We start from the raw sequence: 21,391 nt of genomic DNA on the forward strand, positions 1-21,391 counted from the left end.
GGCACTGCATAGGGGGGATTACTACTGGGGGCACTGCATAGGGGGGATTGCTACTGGGGGCACTGTATTGGAGGGGACTGCTACTGGGGGCACTTTACAGGAGGGGACTACTACTGGGGGCGCTGCATAGGGGGGACTACTACTAGGGGCACTGTATAGGAGGGGACTACTACTGGGGGCACTGCATAGGGGGGACTACTACTGGGGGCACTATATAAGGGGTACTGCATATGGGGGGACCACTACTGGGTCTGGGGGCACTATAGAAGGGGCAGTACTGGGGGCACTGTATAGGAGGACCACTACTGGGGGCATTATGTAAGGGGCACTACATAAGGGGCATTACTACAGGGGCACTGCATAGGGTGGAATACTACAGTGGGCACTGCATAGAGGGGCCATTACTGGAGGCACTTCTACTGGGGACATTGCATAAGGGGCACTACTACAGTGGGCATTGCAAGAGGGGCCTTACAACTGGGGACATTAAGGTGAATAAAAAAAAAATGTTCCTAGGGTGACAAGAAATGGTGGTATATAGTGGCCCCCACAAGTTTGTTGCCCAGGGGCCCCCACAGTCCTTAATCCGGCCCTGGTCGCATCCTCAGATTTTTTTCTACATGCAGAAAGATCAGAAGATGTAGTTAGCGATGCCCTGCTGCCGAATGCAGCATGGCTCCCGCTAACCCCCACAGTCACTCCGTCGATGCCGGCACCCCCGCCGGGAACGTCACGCATGATAGATCGGCTGAGTACACATTGTCTAATGTGTCACTGCTAATCATAGTGGTATCAGGGAGTTAAGCTGGGTACACACTTAACGATGAGTACCCAGCACAATATCATTCGCGACGGGACCCGGTGGGGGTGCCGGCATCGGCAAGTGCATCCAGTGACGGCAGTGACGGAACGACGGCGGGGGCCATGCTGCATTCGGCAGCATGACCCCCGTTGACAATATCGCTTGTCGGTCCTACATGCAGGTCCGAAAGGGTTGATGGCGCTGACGACCCGCGGGAATGAGCATCGTCGGCAACATAGCCAGAACACACTGGCCGATGTGGACGATATGTCGTCCGATCCTGACGGACTTATCGTCTAGTGTGTACTAGGGGTGTGCAGGCTCGGAGAGGTTTGAGTTTGCACGCAGAGTTCGGATTTTTCCCTCCAAAAAAACGGGACTCAGAAAGAGGCAAAACGTCATCTTGCATGGACAGACATCATCATTCCTGGACTTTTGTCCAGGAATGATGATGTTTGTCCATGTAAGATGACATTTTGCATCTGAGTCCTGTATTTTGGAGGGAAAAATCCGATCTCGGCGTGCAAACTCGAACCTATTCGAGCCTGCACATCCCTATTGTGTACCCAGTTTTAGAGTGGCCCAGGCTTCCCAAAGGGGTTGCAAGCTCAGATACCACTGCAATTAGCGGGGATGATGCTGTACTCAGTGGCTCTGCTGCTCCTATAGCTTGAATAGCATATTTTCATGTCACCATGTCTGTATGGATTAAGGACTATGGGGTATTTGTATTATTATATCACTTATCTCTGTGCTAAGAGGCATCCTGCATCACCACTTATTGCATCGATGAAGAATTTCTTCGACCAGCAATGTATTAACAAGAGAGTCACCGTAGAGGTAATATGGTAACTCACCCCTCCAGCGATCTCTGTCCCAGCTTAGTGCTGGTGCGTTACGTGATGAATCCTGGTCCCGAACTGTGTATGCAAAACCTGGAAAAACCTCAAGATCTCATTGTGATTAACTGCACATGCGCAAAGCAGGGGTGTTTTAAGAGAGGAGGGTGCCCCTGTGCAGCCGCCGTGTGGGCCCCTATCTCTCTGGTAGCGCAGTAGACACTGGTTTTGTGCTGGAGTCTACTGCGCATGCAAAGATCTCTGGGAACATGGTGCCCGTGTCTTATTCCCGGGGACATCACTACTACGCATGCACAAATCACTGAGAAAATGGCCACTGAGCCATTTTCTCTGTGATTAAAGTCTGCAGTACCAGCCGATGCGGGACTCCAGAGAGGTAAGTATACTAATTATATGGGTGCGGGATGTGCAGTATAAGCCCCCCTGGACCCAGTGGCCTGTGTGCACCACACACCACTTATAGATACACCAATGGTGTAAGTACACCCGGAAGCGGGACCTGTAAGTCAACATAGCACCATCCTCAGATAGAGCTACGTGGAATTAGAAAAGCTTAGGTGGCCCTCGCGCTTCACTGCCATTGCCAGCTATATTGGTTGGTATTATTAAAAGAAGCCAAAGGCTTCATAGTGTACCTCTTAATATATTTTAGAGAAGTAGTAATAACCCGATATTTTTTTTTAGTAAAAACTATGAAAATTATTTTATCAGAACTTGATACTGTGCATTTGCATCTTTAATACATAGTAATGGAAGCTCTATCCTGTAATGCTAAGGTTTTGGGGGGGGTTTGCCACCAAGGTACCTATTTTTGCCTTGGTCTAGTACCTGTGTAATGACCCTGGCACCTGCTTAGTTAACAATCACAATATATTATATCTGCTCTATATTATATTATGGCAATAAAATACACAATAGCAGAACCTCCTGTACTTCAATATTGAATCAATTCCACCTTTTTGCATTTTTAGTTGGTCTAATATTTGACTTTCCAATTGTGTTTCACGGATCCCTGTGCTTCATGCGTTTACTCTTCATTTAATCCACAGGGGTCTATTTAGTAAAATATGTGGAAGACACTTTTTAATTATCGGCCTTTCTTGCATTTTTACCATCTATGTATTTATAAGAAAACTCCTGTCGGGACAGAGGATGCGATAAAGGCCTGTCCTGCCGAGGTGAAAACTGGGTTGTGGTGGACTTTTTTCTTTGCTGTCTTTCACAAATGCATAAGACCCTAACATAATTATGCACAGATGTAGCCAGCCTCATCGTTGCCGCGATGCACCCCCGCACATGCATCATAGCAAAGCACAGCATTCGCCAGGCTGCGAGCACTCAATGCGATGACCCCATTGAAGTCTATGGTCTGCGCATGCATGCGCGTACGCCATAGATGCGGGTACGCTAGTCGTGCCATCCGCGCATCGCGGCATAAATCAGCGTGACTACATCTGTATGAGCAGAGCAGGTTGTATGTAGCCAGCGCATCCACAGAGCGGGTCCTGAGGGAGAAGGCAGGAATAAATATCCAGTGTGCCATCTGCCCCCGGGCCAGTACAATTTTGTTGATCTAGGGCCGGCCCCACAGCTGCATGTTCATGGCTGGCTGTGGGAGGCAGGCAGAGAGGATGCTCCCTGCCTGCTCTATGCTGCTAGCCTATAACACAATCGAGCAGCCGGGCAGCTCCACTTCCCTGAGCTCCTCTTAGTATTGGCAGGTGCCCATGTACGATCGTGGCATAATGTCACATCAGGGCAGGTTGCTGCGAGCCGTTGCAGGGGAGAAGTCCACCATCAAAACAAAAGAGCCGTCTCAGAACAGAACGGGAGACTAGAGCCCGTCACCAAAGTAAATTAGCTAAGTTTGCTGGGGAAGGGGAGGTTGAGGTGAGTATTGAAGGAGGGGGGAGAGCTGTGAGGTGATTATTGAAGGAGGGACTTGCTGTGAGATTATTGAAGGGGGTACTTGCTGTAATTAATGAAGGTGGAAACTGTGAGGTAATTATTGAAGGGGGGGTTGCTGTGAGGTGATTACTGAAGGGGGGGTTGCTGTGAGGTGATTACTGAAGGGAGGATTGCTGTGAGGTGATTATTGAAGGAGGGTGCTGTGAGGTGATTATTGAAGGGGGGAGTGCTGTGAGGTGATTACTGAAGGGAGGATTGCTGTGAGGTAATTACTGAAGGGGGGGTTGCTGTGAGGTGATTACTGAACGGGGGGTTGCTGTGAGGTGATTACTGAAGGGAGGATTGCTGTGAGGTGATTATTGAAGGAGGGTGCTGTGAGGTGATTATTGAAGGGGGGAGTGCTGTGAGGTGATTACTGAAGGGAGGATTGCTGTGAGGTGATTACTGAAGGGAGGATTGCTGTGAGGTGATTACTGAAGGGAGGATTGCTGTGAGGTGATTATTGAAGGAGGGTGCTGTGAGGTGATTATTGAAGGGGGGAGTGCTGTGAGGTGATTACTGAAGGGAGGATTGCTGTGAGGTGATTACTGAAGGGAGGATTGCTGTGAGGTGATTACTGAAGGGAGGATTGCTGTGAGGTGATTACTGAAGGGGGGGTTGCTGTGAGGTGATTACTGAAGGGGGGGTTGCTGTGAGGTGATTACTGAAGGGAGGATTGCTGTGAGGTGATTATTGAAGGAGGGTGCTGTGAAGTGATTATTGAAGGGGGAAGTGCTGTGATGTGATTACTAAATGAGGGTTATTGTAAGGTGGACATTGAAAGGTCTGGAGTGGTACTGTGAGGTGGTTACTAAAGGGGCAGGGGGTTTTGTGAGGTGGACAGTGAGTGCTGTTAGGGGGCGCAGTTTGAGCTGTACCCGGGGTCTGTGAGTGAGCTGTGAGAGGGTCAGTGTGTGCTGCGAGCAGCTCAGTGTTATATGGAAGGAACTGGTAGTGAGAGAAAGAACTATGGAGAGGGTAATGAGATAGCTATAGAGGGGGCAATCAGGGATATATGCAGGGAGGACTGAATGAGACAGCTATGAATGGGGTAATCGGGGAGATATGAAGGGAGGGCTTGGTGAGACAGCCATGGAGGGGCAATGGAGAGGTTATGCTAGGGCAATAAGGTGCAACTAAGGGGGTAATTAGATAAACCACGCCTGTAGTTTTTTTAACCATTTCCTTTTGCAGTTGCCATGCACTGGTAGAAAAGCTGAGGCCACTTGATTGCATTTGCCCCCCAGGCTAAAAGTTGCCAGACAGTCCCTGGTCTCTTCCCAGCATTTCTCCACTGCCAGGAGACATACCGCCATACACAGCTGCCGGTGGTTTCACCTATATTAAGTGTTTGTGCCCAGTCACCACTGAAACCTATAGGATTGCAGAGATACTAGTATCATGATCATTTTCTATATTTCTAAAATGCTGTAAAAAAACGCCATTATTAAGTTCACTAACTAGACCCAATAGTTTCAATTCTCATCTTCCCTTTAGCAAACTCATAATGAAACTGTACCTAAGACAAACCTAACCAGACAGACGGCCGGGTAGTCATATTGGAGAGACATCCCCACAGCAGCCAGTTAGTAACTATCTATCTATATAACTGTTGTACAGTACACTCACTGCCACACAGTCACACCGCCTAATGAGAAACCAGCCAATCAGCTGTACGCATGTGCAAGAGGCGGAGTTTCCCTAGAACGTAAATGGCTGATTGACGTGTAGCTAGCCACTGATAGAACACATTACAGGCGCAACCGAGCCATTGGGCGGAAGAGGATTTTCAAATTAAACGCTGTTATTCCGCCCCCTCTCTCTAGCTAAGGGGTCATTATTATCTACAGCAGCGGCAGCAGCCTTACCACTAACACCAGCGGCGGAGAGTTCCTGGCGGCCGAGGTGTGGACACCGGATCGCAGAAGGACGGTGCATAGAAGTACACGGTTACCGCTATTCTGCCCCATCTTGAAGATCCCCCTAACTCTGGGCAAATGGCGGCATAAGCGTCCAGCTGCGACGATCGTACGAGTAAGTGCTTGGTAAAGTTGTGCGGGCGGTATGTTTGTTTGTGTGTCGTCCCTTCCCGCCCCGTTTATGTCCATAGGCTTTATATTTAGCCACAGCTCACAGCGTTAGAAAGTATTTATCGGGCATGCTGTTTAATCCATACTGCGCATGCCCAGTGTTGTGTCCTGTACTACAACCCCCACCGTGTCACCATTACTGGCTCTGATGAGGACTCTTTCTGCCTTCTAATCTCTATTCTCCTTAACGCACGGAACTCGCAGAATAAACGGCTGGAATCACAATCTGACCTAAGAGGCTGGTACATACGGAGTTGACAAAGTTTGTGCGTTGGTTAAACAATGTTGAACTGCAGGTGAGGAAGATGTAAGTAGTACCCCTTTTCCACCTAAATTCCGGGTCTGACCCGTAGTTGGAACAAAGTTCCTATCTGGATCAGACCCAAAATTTTGCCGCTCACACCGGAGTTGGGTCTGCATAGACCTGGCTTTTCCGGAGTGAAAGTGGTCGCTTGGAGATGACTTCATCTCCAAGCGCCACTGAAGCCGGACCAATTGGCCGGCTAGCAGCACACTCCAGGTCATCGTGACCCGGAGTGTGCTGTTCTCACAGCAGGGTTTCACGGGCTAAGCCCGTGTTAAACCCTGCTAGTTACCTGGGTTGGACCCAGCGATCCAACCCTCTCCCCTTTTACACCAGGGAGCTGCCCGGGTTAACCCTTCAAAAACCCGGGTTTTAGCTCCGGTGTAAAAGGGGTATAAGTGTGCAGAGAAGACTGCACAGTAACTGGGGTTGCTGCACGTTCATGTGCAATAATCAGGGTTATTTGATGGCCGTGTGAAAGGGGCATATGTCTCCTGTGCTCAACCATGGTTATCTCTAAAACCGGAACTGTTGGGGAGCCTTGAGGACCACGTTTGGGACCCTGTGCTATAGAGCATCAGTGGAGGAAGGTTTAGGTGTACGAAACATTAATCTATGACAAAAGGTAGCCAAGCAGTGTCGATTTTGTCGTCCACAAGGCAATCTTAGAAGACCTCGGTTAAAAAGGAAAATCACCGTACATTCAAAATTGCTCCCGTGCGAAGCTGGGGTGGGACGTTACTACACTTTAAAATTATCTGGGCCATCCCAGCTAAACGTAATGTGTATACGTGAGAGTAAACTGAAAATATTGGTCGGTCCTGCTGGATTGTCCAGCATGTCTGACCGATTCGATATTTTGTAAGTTAAAAATCGGCTGCATCAGGCCGTGCATTCACTGATGCGGTCGACAGACTGACATTTGCCCTGTTTCTTTGTTTGTTTTTTTTGCACTTTGCTCACAACCCAGAATTTTTCCCATGATGTATACTAGCTTGGTTCCTGGTGAACAGGGATTTCCCCTGGGTTTTCATTGCTGTATGGTAAATAAAGATATGTTCCTTGCTGTACACAGCACTGTACTGTCATCTAGCCACCTCTTGTCTTTACAAAGATAATTTCCCAGCATCACACACCAGTAATTCTGCAGATGTGGTGCTACTTGTTAACCTCACCTGCCATCAACTTTCCAATGAAAGTGTCCTAATGTAATTGTAATTCAAATAATTGTGTCTTGCCAGTAGTTTAGATACTTGGCATTGTGCATGCCTCTGGTAACTGAAACTTTGTATTCTACTCCTCCATAAATGTTCCCTAGAGGATGGTAACCAGGCCAGAGATGACAGCTGGAATGTGTTGGAACAAAATTACATGTCTGTCTGTCATGACCAGCTTTAGCACATAGTTCGGAGTAGGGCTCTTTGACAGTGTAAATGTTGATACATGGTTTCTTAAATTGAATATTATGGTGTTTTCTGACTAGCATCTCTAGAGTAAATAACAATATTGTATAGTTTTTAATTACGGCAGCCTAGGAAGTTTAGAAAATGTCCATATAGCTTCAAAGATATGGTAAGAACCTTATGTTTTATTTACGGCACTGAAACGTGGAACCCAATAACGGAAGAGAAGAGGTTTTGCCCACAGTGTGAGCCCTGGTCATATTATTGGTTCACTTACCAGATCCTATCTTGGGGGTCTATTCGTTGGACGCAAGGGGACGAGTTGCTGTAGTAATGGCGTGTAAACTCTGCTAATTGCCCCGCAACTCATGGCCCGATATTGCCCTGAACTCCGTGGGTACTGTAAAGGCCCTTACACATGGAACGATATTGCTAACGTTTCGACGCATCGGAGCGAACAAATGTCAATACCGTTCTGTGTGTGTATAGGCACTATATCGTTCATTGTGCGCTTCCGTGTGGCCGTCTGCCGCATCGCCTGATCTTTTGTAAATGCAGAAAGATCAGGCGATGCAGCTGATGATCCTGGCATATCGTACGATCAGGCCCCGTGTGCATGGGCTCCCCGATATGTCTGCCTGGGATCGTGGGTCACATCAGCAGGTACACAATCGTACAGTGTACCCACCTTTAGTGCAACATATATCCGCACCTGCTCTCTTCTAATTAAATCCATTCCTAATGGTGCATAAACACGGTCCAACTTGTTCGATCATCGATATCTTTGAACGATTTTTTTCTACTTTAAAAATGAACGATATCTGATAGTATTTAAATGATATCGACCAAGTTGGCCTGCATGTACGGTCGACCTCAGTCATCGTCCATACGGCCACGCGCATCGTTGGTCGTTCAATGCAAAAAAGTCAACGATATATTGATAAACAATATAGTTATCGTTTTTATTGTCTTGCAAAGTTGGATCGTGTGTATGCACCATAAGATAGAGATCCATTCCTTTACTCACTTTAGTGACATACCAATTGAAATCGTGCTACATATACATAATATGCAATAACTGGGGTGTTCATTCCTTCACTCCCAGAGTAATAGAGAACCACATTTTACAAAGAAGGATGATCCCATCACCAGGATTCACACACTGGGTAAAGCCTCTTCTATTATTCCAGTGCTGGAGGTAAAACACATGGTTCTTCCTTAAATATAAGTAAACATGACTGTTAGTATGTAACAGAGGCCGACACATTTTATGACTCATAGATATTACTTCAAATTTTGCTGGTTCTATGTACGGGTAAAAAAAAACAAAAACTTAAAACTGATGGACAATACGGTTTTGCTCCTGACCCCCAAGAGAAATCTGTAAATCTAAATTAGTCTTATCTGTTGCTTATCATGTCCGTGTATTATCTACCACTGATTATATTGTGGTCATTAGCTGACCACTAATAACCAATTAAACTCTTTTTTTTTAATTTATTTTTATTTTATTTTTTTTTAATTTCTTGTGAAAATACAAACTCATGGACCTTGATGATCTGTGATTAGATTAGCCTGTGCTTCAGATTAGAGGCCTGTTTGCTACCATAATTATTTATTCCAGGGCTGGGCATTTCTCAAAAATCTGGTAGCCAATGCACCCAACCTTGAGGATCCTTTCTAGTCAGATGAATGGACCCTCTTCTTCCCTGGCTCCTAGCCCTGACTCATTGGCTACTTATTTTTGTTCACCTTTGGTGTTTATCGTACCATGGCCTTTGAAAAACTATTGTAAGATCTTATGTGAACAAGGTAGTGTCACAGACTATGGTTGTGGGGGAAGGTTAGTGGTTTCCTATATGACTGGCACAGGCTTGTTAAGTTACTGAATGCAAAAGTGTCATGTAATCATGCAAAACAACTGTAATATAATGAGGCGTGATTTATTAGAAGGTATATAGCAAGAAAAGCGAAAAATAATCCTGTATAGGGATAAGTTAGTGCAGTGAAGCATCAGTCCATTCTGTGGGTGTCTATCACAACTGCATAGAAACATAAAGGAACAACACTGGTATAGCCACTCTGCCATTGGTTGGTATTGTATTACAGAACTACGCAGCAAGATTGCCATGAAAGGTAATATAGGGATTTCGAAGATTCTTACCAAAAGGGGGTTATCGCTATTATATTTGTAGAAGAGCGGTACATGAAACCATTAGTGGCCAATTCACTTATCTCTGATGTTTCGTCAGAACCTCATGCATTGACTCTCTGGGATGTTGGGGTAGGAAAACCCTGCTTATTTTTGCTCGTGCCCCATAGAGGTTTGTACAAAAGTAAGCAAGGTCTTGCCATAATACCCAGAGATGTGAGCAGCAGTAAATCACATGAGATTCTGATGGAACTTTGTAGCTAGTGAAATCTGTTCCATAGTATATTATGGTAGCTAAATACTCCTTTATTATAGCTTGGACCTCTGGCACACAAACTAAAATAAGCAAGGTTACATAACACTGGAGATCATTGCAATCTTGCTGTTAATCACTTGCATGGCAGTTAAGGCCCCCATACATCAGCAATTGATTGCAGCAATTCTGCAATTTGCAATCGATTGTGTATAAAAATCTTTCAATTTTTCAATCGATTGCAGATTTGCCACAATTGCTGATGTATGGGAGGCGACTGCAGCCAGGTGTGCTTTACCTGACGGACATCCCATGCAACAGTGCTGACCTCTGCGTCCCCCGTTTGTATGTAGAAAATCTGTTATAGCATTCCTGCTAGGCTGTATTAGCGGGGTGCTGTGCCCTGCACGATTTCAAAATTCCCAGGGGTGGGAAAATTGAGGTGCAACGCTTTCTGCCAGTAAATAGATGCCACATCTATTCAGAGGGGAGAGTTTGGGGGCAGCTCAGCCTCTCCATAAGTGCTGGGCACACCCCCAAGAGTGGTGGAAAGGGGGGTGTCTTATAGATACGCCCCTTTTCTCTTGACCACGCCCATTTATGTATAAGATGTATATGAAACATAAATTTCATGTATGTACACAAACTTTGTTTGAGCCACAAAATTATTGAAAATATTGTATGCAATTAACTGCAGTGTGTGTGTGTGTTTGTGTGTGTGTATAAACATAAATTCTGTTTAGATTTGGGTCCCATTCCCAAGATTTTTTTTATTTTTTATTATGGTATGCAAAAATTCCAAAATATGGATTATACCGATATTCAAAATACCCATGGTCCCAAGCATTTTTCGATATGGAAGACTCAACCTGTATTACTTTATGCAGGCTTTTAGGTAACGGCCAGTGTTGTTAAATAACCCTCTTAGACAATGGTTTCTATGCTTGAACTATATCCTACTTATTCTGCTACGCCAAACTTAGATTTGTACATTTTTATTTAATTTTGCTTCAAGCCAAATTTTAATCTTTGGCACGAGTCTTTTGATTTTACTACATAATGTTACTCCCTTTTTTTCTTTAGATTGTAAGTTGGAAGCGCATTAGAACTGAATTGTTTGGGTACCTAATGTTTGTATAAAGACCCCAAGTTTGGACTAAGAAGCCAAATTCTATTTAGGGTGGGTTCTTAAGCTGCATACACACACAACGATTTTGTAAATTAACGATTTCAGTAAACTATTTTTGTTCACTTTTTCAAGGGAAAAATTAACGAAAATCGTTTACTAAAATCATTCTTTTACTAAATATATTTTTTTTTGAACTACAAATGATTTTTGTAAGTTCCCTTAATGAAAATCGTTAAGTTGTTCAGTCAGAATAGACGATAAACTACGAACGTGCATGAACGATAATCGTTCATCGTTTAGGCTAAAAAATACGATTCTTATGAACGATAATGACGTTGTTATAGTTAAAGCATTCAAAAACTTATGTGTGTGTGTGTGTACACGCACCTTAAGTATGCATTTGGTTTTGTAAAAAAATGAACCATATCAACTAATGCAATGATTCTCAAACTCTGTCCTCAGGACCCCACACAGTTCACGTTTTGCAGGTCACCTAGCAGGTGCACAGGTGTATTCATTACTCACTGACACATTGTAAAAGATCCATAGATGGAGCTAATTATTTCAATTGTGATTCTGGGAGGTGACCTGGAAAACATGCACTGTTGGGGGTCCTGAGGACCGAGTTTGAGAACCTGTGAACTAATGTATTAAAACATAAACATTTTTGTAAATGACGCTAATCTTAAATTGAGTAGCAAGAGTGGCTTTTTTTTTATTTTTTTTAGTATAATATTTATTTACATATTCCAACCTAGTTTAGTATGACAGCAGGAACCCAACAAATCTTTCTACCCCAATACTGTAGTTTAGTTTGTAACAGCTGTACAGTTGACTAAGGCTGGGCACACGTTAGACGACTCTACAATCTTTCCAATGGTAGGGGCAATTTTACCTTCGCCCCATAGCCATGCAATTTTGCCGGTACACATTAGATGTAATAAATGACTGACAGATCACTTGTTCCGTCCTTCGTTAAACTAAACAGCCCCGCATGCGCTATCGTGTGATTGGCCGTGCAGCACGGCTGATCACATGATATCGCATGCGACCTGCTATAGTTCGCGTTCGCCATACACACTACACAATGTGCACAATTTTGTTCCGATTTGCCTCAAAACGACACAGCGTCCAATTTATCGTGTAGTGTGTACCCAGCCTAAAGCTCATTTAAACATCACTATTGTTCTGGGCTGGGAAAGGTTAATTTAATCTACTTGATTTAACAGGAAAATCTGATTTTGTTCCTTGGCGTGTATAATAACATGGTCACGGGATTACTGCTGTGTAGCTATTTGTGTAACTGTAAAGTTCATCTGTTTTCTTTAGCAGGATTAGTTGTGGGGGGGGGGAGAGACCTTTTCACTCTTCTCCTCCCTCTATTTTGAGTTTCTCTAGCATGTAAAATGCAGCTCTCACCTATTTATTACTTTTACAACAGGTTGGACTGGGGAGCATCGTGTAGTTTATAAAGCGTAAAATGGACATCGAAGATATTACAGCGTTGCGCGCAGAGCTTGTCCGTCTATCGTCTGAACTGCAGGAGACCACCGAGGAGAAGTTCCAGGCTGCTCAGTATGGACTGGCTGTGTTAGAGGAGAATGCGGAGTTAAAGCAAAAGAATTCGGACCTGGAATTTGAATGTGATGCGCTGAAGCAGGAGCTAAAGCAGATGACAGAGGTAAGACCGGAATGAAGTATCTGTTTATTAGCAAATATAGGCTTGCAGTGAAGTGGCCACTGGCCTCTTTTAATATGTTGCTTTCTGTAGTGGTTTGCAGACAAAGGCTAAAAAGTTGCACTAGTAACAACTCTGAAAGTGGCCTGAAGCTGGGTACACGCTAGGCTGGCGGGCTGGCTGTTTGGCCAACCTACCTGACTATTGGTAAGTGCATGTACACTTACGAATTGTCCGCTCGGTGTGTCTGGCCTGATGTCACAACCGGACGGGCATTTAAATTTGCCCGCCTAGTTGAGCTGTCACTCACCGCAGGGTCCCTGCCGCATGTGTACCGGAGATTGGTAGGTCATCTGTGTACACCAGCAGATGCACCAATATATGTGCAGATATATCGACCATGTGCTGTGCTGCACAGCTGATGCGATAGGTTTGTGAATGTTGTTTGGGGGTATACGTCCGCCGTTGCACTCTATATCGTCTGTTCGATTGAAAGCCCGATCTATCGCCCAGTGTGTACCCAGCTTAAGCGTCGGCAGACTGCTGACTAACTCAAGCATAGTGATAATAGCTCTGTGTGTTAAACTGATGATTTGTACAGATATTCTCATGAACAATACATGCTCCACTTTCAGTGATCGCAATCTGTTTTCGCCACTTGTGTACTTTGGGCCTGAATGTACGAGCATGTGATGTTACCTCAATTTCGTACACTTAAGGTGGGTACACACTATACAGATATATCTGCAGATCGAGTGATGTGCAGATATATCTGCAGATGATGGTTGTTCCTACACACTGAACAACAATCACCTGTGCCTGCCCGCAGGTCCTGGTGACCAGGGGGCGTCTCCCGGCGGGCGGAATGTCCCGCTCCCCTCCTCGCAGCTGCCGCTGTGTGTATGGGCCGTCTGCCAACCGCCTGTACACACCTGCCGATGGACAGATATGTCTGCAGACATGAGTCCATATGCATGTGTACAGGCAGTCTGCAGACCACCTGTACACACAGCGGCAGCTGCGGGGAGGGGCGCGGGGTATATTGTGTACCCACCTTTACAGCGATTTGTAAGTTCTTTGTGCCTATGACTGTAATCTGAGTCTTGGGCATGTCTCTGAGCTCACAGCCTCCAGCCACGAGTGCTGCATAATCACTATCGGCAGCACTTACACCTCCCCCATGTTAGGTGCAGAACACACTGCTTAAAAATGGTGTGCGCTGTGCGTACGCACGAATCATGGGTCGCAAGTCTGGTCACCTTCCCACATGATGTTTCTCCTGTGTGTGACTGCAGAGTTGCCATCCCTAAAGCTGATTGTGTGTCTGAGCTCTGGTATGTTTAAGTATTCACTCTTTATGGCTTGCAATATACACAATAGCAGGAGCACAGCTGTCATCTGGTGTATTGCATTAAAATGCCCCATGTGATAATGATGTGACTCACTGCTTGGCTGAAAGAGAGGAAATGGACAAATGCTCTTGTGTCAGGGAACTATATCAATGTTTAAGTTGATTAAATGTAATGGTATACTGGGTTTCTGCTTTTAACATTGGCCTCTTGCACTTTCCTATCCCAATGTTCTACAACAAAATTGTCCCGTGACTGAAATTGCCATCCTTTCCAATTCCCTTGTTACTGAATGTACAATAAGCTACTATGCTTCTCACCTAACAATGGATAATGGGCCTGATTCAGACCCGCTCGCAAGCGGGTCGATGGTACCCTAGTGCGCATGCGCACGACGGAGGCTGCTCCATCATGCGCAAGACCCGGCTAGTGACGGGGAAGCCGTCGCTCCGGGTCTCGCACCAAAGGGGGCGTGCTGTCGATGGTGATTGACAGCACGCCCCCTTTGGTGGGTGTGTCGGGGGCATGACTGCCAGACGGAGGCGTTCCCATGGGAACGCCTACCGTCTGGGTCCGGCCCCACTGACATCACTAGTGATGTCAGTGGGAGTGATTTTGGCTCTGATGGAGCCAAAATCACTCCAGGGCTTGCGGCAGCGAGACCCTACCGCAGGGTCTCGTTGCAAGCCCGATGGTCTTGACCATCGCGACCATCTATTTGGCCGCTCGTATATGCAGTGGGTGGTCACCCACAGCTATGCGAGTGGCCAGGAGGCCGCTCCAAGTTTAGGTAGGATGGCCCTGATTCAGAGCGTCCGGCTCTGAATCAGGCCCAATGTTCTCTGTATGTATCCTATAAAAGGAAGCTGTATAGGTCTGAGGCTTTTATACTCTGTAAGAGCTTAGTGGTTGGAATGCTAGCTATAAGCAACAACTGCATGTAACCACTTGATAACTAGGCCAAACCACTTTTTGGAATGTCACTTTAAATGGGGAAAAACACTGAATTCTTAAGGTGCATACACACTTAATGATTTTTTGAACAATTTAACGACAAAATCGTTCAGTTTCTGAGTTATAACGAACAATTATCGTTCATGCGCGTTCCCATTTGTAGTTCATTCTGACCAACTGAACGATTTTCATTAAGGGAAGTTACAAAAATCGTGTTTAGTTCAAAAAATCGTTCATTACACTTTAAAAAAATCTGACAGAAAATCGTTCACAAAATCGTTGGTAACAAAATCGTTGTGTGTATGCAGCTTAGGGGTATATTTACTAAAGTCAGATTCTAGCTATTATCTATTATAAGGTGCTAGCTAAATAAGTACCGTATATACTCAAGTATAAGCCGACCCGAATATAAGCCAAGGTACCTACTTTTACCCCAAAAAACTGGGAAAATTTATTGACTCGAGTATAAGTCTAGCGTGGGAAATGGCAGCAGCTGGTAGTGCCCCCAGTAGTAATCCCCCCCCCCCCCCCCGGTAGTACCCCCAGTGGGAATCCCCCCTTTTAGTGCCCCCTGTAGTAATCCCCCACTGGTAGTGCCCTCTGTAGTAATCCCCCCCCTGGTAGTTCACCCAGTGGTAGTCCCCCCTTTTAGTGCCCCCTGTAGTAATACCCCCCAGTGGTAATCCCCCCCCCCCCCCCCCCCAGTAGAGAGACGAGACAAGAATAAATAAAAAAAATCACTTACCTGAAACACCCGCCGCTGTCCGCTCCTCCAGCCGCTTTGCATGGGAGAGACGTCGTCATGACGACGTGTCTCCCATCACCCACTGCGGGAGCCGGAAGATGGCTCCCGCAGTGGGAGCAGCAGCAGCCGCTGAGAGTCTGACAGAGAGTCTGCTGATTACACCAAACACGCAGCTGCCGGCTCCGGCGGCTGTGTGTTTGGCAGTGTGTAGCGCTGACCGAACTCCGTCCGGGCAGCGCTACACTTGACTCGAGTGTAAGCTGAGGGGGTACTTTTTCAGCACATTTTTTGTGCTGAAAAACTCGGCTTATACTCGAGTATATACGGTAGAATCTGGTTGCTATGGGCAACATCACTTCTTAAAACTCTCACTTTCTACTTCAGGGTCCATAGGGGGTCCACAGGGTTGACCTTGGGGTATAGCTGGATCCACGGGCACCACGCAGTTAAAGCTTTGCTGCTCCCAGGATGCACTTGTGTCCGTCCTCCTCTATACCCCGCCCCGGCCACAGGCACCTCAGTTTTAGTTGGTGCCCGGCCGGAGTCGGGTCACCCTGTCGCAGTGGGGCTGCAGGAGCAGCCCCTAAGCTTTATTTTAAAAGAGAAATTTTTTATTTTTTTCTACTTTTTTTTACACTTTTAGAGCGGCAGCATCAGACTGTCCTTTAGGACGTCCACGCTGCCGCTCCTTCTCCCCGCTGGCGCCGCGACGCCAGTACAGCTCTGGGGATCGCGGCGGGACCCCAGAGCCTGTACTAGCCGGGCTCTGGGGACTCCCTTGACTGCTGCCGGACGCGACGGGGATCAGGTAAGCCGCGGGTCGCCGCGTGCGGCGGCCCGCGGATACTTCAATGCAGTCAGGAGCCTCCGGTCTCTGGGGACAGACCGGAGGCGCTAGCGGCGGCGGGCTCCCCCTCAATTGAGGAATACCCCGCGTGTCCGCTAGACCACCAGGGTATCAGGCTGGTAGCGGGACCGGCAACCCGGGGGTTAATTGCTAGCCAGGGGAGGCAGCCTTCCCTGTCTAGCGGCTCCTCCCCTCAGCTCAGCGCGCCTTTCAACTAGGAGTCTGGCGTCGCTGAGCTGCTCTTATCTCTCGGCCACTCCTCCTCTGAGGTCTCCGGCGGCCATCTTTACTGGCACATCGCAGACTCCCAGGCGGTATCAAGTGGACCGGTCCCCCCTGTGTACCTCTCCCCTGCTAAAGGACAGTGTACACAGCGCTATAGCCCTCCCAGACACTGAATCTGGGCGGTTGATTGTAGCGGAAGGTGCAGTGAGTATAACTTTTCTGCATTGTATGTGACTATTGCTAGTGCTGCCTGTCTGTGACTTATTCTCCTTACTGTCAGCTTATAACTATCCCTTTCCTTCTCCTACGGCCCGGCAGGTGTGTGGGGGAAGGGCGTTTTTCTGAGACCCTCACATATATAAAACACGTATTTGTGGGGTCAGTCACATACTGTTGTGTGCTACACAGTACCATATCTGGGCTGTTGTTTCGCATACTGGTGAGTGCGCGGGTGTTAAAACCGTAATTCCTCTGGTGATACCTATTTCTTGTGTATTTACGGTATCATGTCGGATGAGGAGACTGAGCGCTCTGTGGCTCCTGTGCTATTTTCCTGCAGACGCTGTGCTGCTGGAGTTGATGGGGAGGACTTATCTCAGGATGGTCTGTGCGGGCGGTGCCAGCTGGTACCGGGCCCCTCCAACCCCCCTGTATCACAGGACCCTCCTTGGGCGATGTTTTCACAGGTGCTGGCGTCTATTGCGGACCGGTTATCGGTCCCATCAGCGGTCCCTTCTAGGGCGTTACCGCAGCCCACCATTCCCCGAGGGTTCCACAAATGTTGCGGTCTTCCCCCGGGGCCCAGACTGTGGGTCCTTACTCGGGACTGCCTGTGTATGTGCAGTCTTCCCCAGGGACGTGTCAGTCTGTAGTGCCTTTGCAGAGTGTTGCTCCGACGGCTCCTCCGCCTTGGGTGGATGTTCTATCCAGCTCCGTACAGAGTCTGGCGGCTTCATCCTCGGCGTTTCAGTCTATGTTGCAAGGTGATGTGCCACCAAGGGTGTCTAAACGTCCGGTTGTGAGTTCACTAGCTGCGCAGTTGTCGGACTCGGAAGTGTCCTCAGATGATGGAGAAATCCATGAGGACTCTGACTCTGATGTCATGGGGCAGGAGGTGGAAGCTAAGTCCTCCATTAATGTTCCAGCCTTAGTTAGGGCGGTGCGGGCTATCCTACATGTTGAGGATGATGCGCCGGCTCCTAGGTCGAAGTTTCCTAATTTTAAAAAGGCCAAGGTGACCTCAACTGTGTTCCCCCTGTCTGATCAATTATCGGATCATATGGCGGCGGCCTGGCAATTACCTAGTAAGAGGTTCCATCCACAGAAGAGGTTGGCGGCGAACTATCCTTTTCCTGAAGCTCATTGCAGGAAATGGGAAACTCCGCCGGCGGTGGATTCCCACGTTACCCGCTTGATCAAAAGCGCGACGTTGCCATTGCCGTCTATCTCCTCTTTGAAGGATCCCACGGACAGGAAGGTGGAGACTTGTTTAAAGTCCATTTATTCTCTTTCCGGGGCGGTGGCTCGCCCGTCCATGGCTATCTCCTGGGTGGCTAAAGCCATTGAGGCATGGGCCAATGCCTTGGAGGATACCTTTCCTGATGAGGCTCCGGATATCCAGAGAGCGTTAGTGGGACAGATGCGGGATGCAGCTTCCTATATTGGGGAAGCGTCTTTGGATGCCAGCCTGCTCACTTCTAGGGTGTCGGCTGCAGCGGTATCTGCTCGGCGCTCCCTGTGGCTGAGGTCCTGGAGGGCTGATGCAGATTCAAAAAAGGGTCTGGAGGCCTTGCCTTTTAATGGTGATTTACTATTTGGTCCGGATTTGGACAGAATAGTGGATACTTTGGCTAAGTCCAAGTCGGCTTTTCTCCCTTCGGCCTCTGCGCCGGCTAAAGTGAGGAGCTCTGCCTTTCGGTCCTTTCGGGTTCAGGGTAAGGCCAAGGGCCAGTCCTTCCCGAGACATTCGGCGACCAAGGCCGCACCCAAGCCCAAGAAGCAGGCATGGAGTGCTCGGCGCCCTTCTTCCAAGCAGGAGGATAAGCCTGCTGCCTGATGGGACGGGCCTCTCTCTGGGGGACCCCAGAGTGGGAGGCCGACTTCTCCAATTCGCCCAGTGTTGGCACAATACCACCACGGATGCCTGGGTTCGAGAAGTAGTCTCTCAGGGGTACGTCCTGTCTTTTCGGTTCAGGCCGCCCCACCAGTTTTTCTGTACGAGTCCTTCTCTGGACAAGACCAAAGCTGGTCAGATTCAGGTAGCTATAGAATCCTTGCTACAAGCAGGGGTCATTGTTCCCGTTCCGCAGTCTCAGCGCGGGACGGGGTACTATTCTACTCTGTTTCTGGTACAGAAACCCAATGGTTCTCATCGCCCTATCCTGAATTTGAAGTCTCTGAACAGATACCTCAGAGTTCCCAGGTTCAGGATGGAAACGTTACGTTCCATCATTCTGGCGATGGAACCCGGGGATTATATGGTCTCCCTCGATATCCAGGACGCCTATCTCCATGTGCCCATAGCACCGGCACATCAGCGGTATCTGAGGTTTGCTATCCTGAACCATCACTACCAATTTCGGGCGTTGCCTTTTGGCCTTTCCACAGCTCCGAGGGTGTTCACCAAGGTGATGGCGGTTATGGCTGCCCACCTTCGGGGTCAGGGTCTACGTCTGTTGCCGTACCTGGACGATCTTCTGCTGCTGGCGAGCTCCCCGGAGGTGCTTCTTCGACATCTCCACCTGACCATTGCTTGTCTTCAAGCACACGGGTGGTTGATAAACTGGAAGAAGTCCTCCCTGATTCCATCACAGCGGATGGTTCATTTGGGAGCCCTGCTGGATTCTCGTCAGCAGCGGATTTTCCTGACTCCAGAGAAGGTCTCCTCCCTGCAGCTGCGGATACACAGTTGCCTGAGCAGTTGCCGCCTGTCGGTCCATTCAGCTATGAGAGTTCTGGGGTCCATGGTGTCGACATTCGACATGGTGGAATTTGCCCAGTTCCATTCCCGGCCCCTGCAGGGGCTGATTCTATCGGAATGGAACGGGTTACCTCACCGGATCCGCTCTCAGATGCTGGTGTTGTCCGCGGAGGTTCGGCAGTCTTTGGCTTGGTGGCTTCAGACGGTGCATCTGGTCGAGGGGCGCCCCTTTTGGATCCCGGACTGGGTCCTGCTCACGACGGATGCCAGTCTTCGGGGTTGGGGGGCAGTGACCGGCTCATTATCGCTTCAGGGTCGTTGGTCCGCGGAAGAAGCACTTCTCCCCATCAACATCCTGGAACTGCGGGCTGTGTACAGGGCCCTGCAGTCGTCCGGCCCCGCTCTTCACGGAAGGGCGGTTCAGGTGCATTCCGACAACGCCACCACGGTGGCGTACATCAACCACCAAGGGGGAACTCGCAGTCGGGCAGCAATGTCGGAGGTGTCTCGCATTCTTGCTTGGGCGGAGTGTCACGTTCCAGCGATCTCGGCAGTCTTCATTCCCGGAGTCCTCAATTGGGAGGCGGACTTCCTCAGCCGTCACGATGTGCATCCCGGGGAATGGTCGCTTCACCCAGAGGTGTTTCAGCTACTCGTGGACAGGTGGGGGCTGCCGGAGCTGGAATTGATGGCCTCCGGTCACAATCACAAGTTGCCCGTTTACGGGTCAAGGACAAGAGACGCAGGCGCCTGTCTGGTAGACGCTCTGTCGGTGAAATGGACGTTTCACCTGGCGTATCTGTTTCCTCCGATATCCTTACTTCCTCGGGTTCTGCGGAAATTCAAGCAGGACGGCGGCACGCTCGTGCTGGTGGCTCCGGCGTGGCCCAGACGTCCTTGGTACTCCGATCTGAGGTGCCTCTCCATCGACGCTCCGTACCTTCTTCCTCAGCGTCGGGACCTGTTGTCTCAGGGGCCCTGCCTTTACCCGGATCTGGGTCGGCTGTCTTTGACGGCGTGGCTCTTGAGACAGCCGTCTTGAGGTCTAGGGGTTTCTCCAGTTCAGTGATTGGTACCATGCTTAGGGCACGCAAGCCTGCCTCCGCGCGGATTTACCACAGGGTGTGGCGCACTTATTTTCAATGGTGTGAATCCAGAAACTATGATCCGCAGGTGTTCCGGGTTTCCAGAATCTTGGAATTTCTTCAATCGGGTTTGGACCTCGGCTTACGCCTGGCCTCTCTGAAGGTTCATGTGTCTGCTTTTGTCCGTGTGGTTTCAGCGACGGATTGCTACACTGCCAGATGTTTACACCTTTTTCCAAGGTGTTCTCAGGATCCAGCCTCCCTTCGTGCCTCCGGTGGCTCCGTGGGACTTGACGGTGGTACTGAGGGTCTTGCAGGGTCCTCCTTTTGAGCCGCTTGAGTCGGTGGAGCTCAAGTGGCTGACGTTTAAGACCATTTTTCTCCTGGCAATTGCTTCGGCCAGGAGGGTTTCAGAATTGGGGGCGCCTTCCTGTCGCCCTCCTTTTCTGATTTTTCACCAGGACAGGGCAGTGCTCCGCACGTGTCCTGAGTTTTTGCCCAAAGTGGTTTCAAAGTTCCACATTAATCAGGAACTTGTTGTGCCAGCTTTTCAGTCACCTGATCTTTCGGCTGGTGAGGCTTCCTTGGATGTGGTCCGGGCACTTAGAATCTATGTGGACCGGACTGCTTCGGTTAGGAAGTCGGATT

The 21,391-nt window shown here is 48.4% G+C and overlaps 1 protein-coding gene across 1 annotated transcript in view; it reads left to right on the top strand.

The window, feature by feature from the left end:
- Nucleotides 1-5,360: 5,360 nt before the first annotated feature.
- The window catches only part of LOC148478291 (protein bicaudal D homolog 2-like), a 53,716-nt gene continuing 37,685 nt past the window's right edge, over nucleotides 5,361-21,391 (top strand). The window contains exons 1-2 of the mRNA XM_088455686.1: nucleotides 5,361-5,643; nucleotides 12,382-12,621. Coding sequence (XP_088311812.1) covers nucleotides 12,421-12,621 — 201 coding nt within the window. The 5' untranslated portion in view covers nucleotides 5,361-5,643; nucleotides 12,382-12,420. The remainder of the gene's footprint in view (nucleotides 5,644-12,381; nucleotides 12,622-21,391) is intronic.

The sequence above is a fragment of the Taudactylus pleione genome, unplaced genomic scaffold (assembly GCF_031769625.1).
Source record: "Taudactylus pleione unplaced genomic scaffold, aTauple2 ptg000665l, whole genome shotgun sequence".
Lineage (NCBI taxonomy): Eukaryota > Metazoa > Chordata > Amphibia > Anura > Myobatrachidae > Taudactylus > Taudactylus pleione.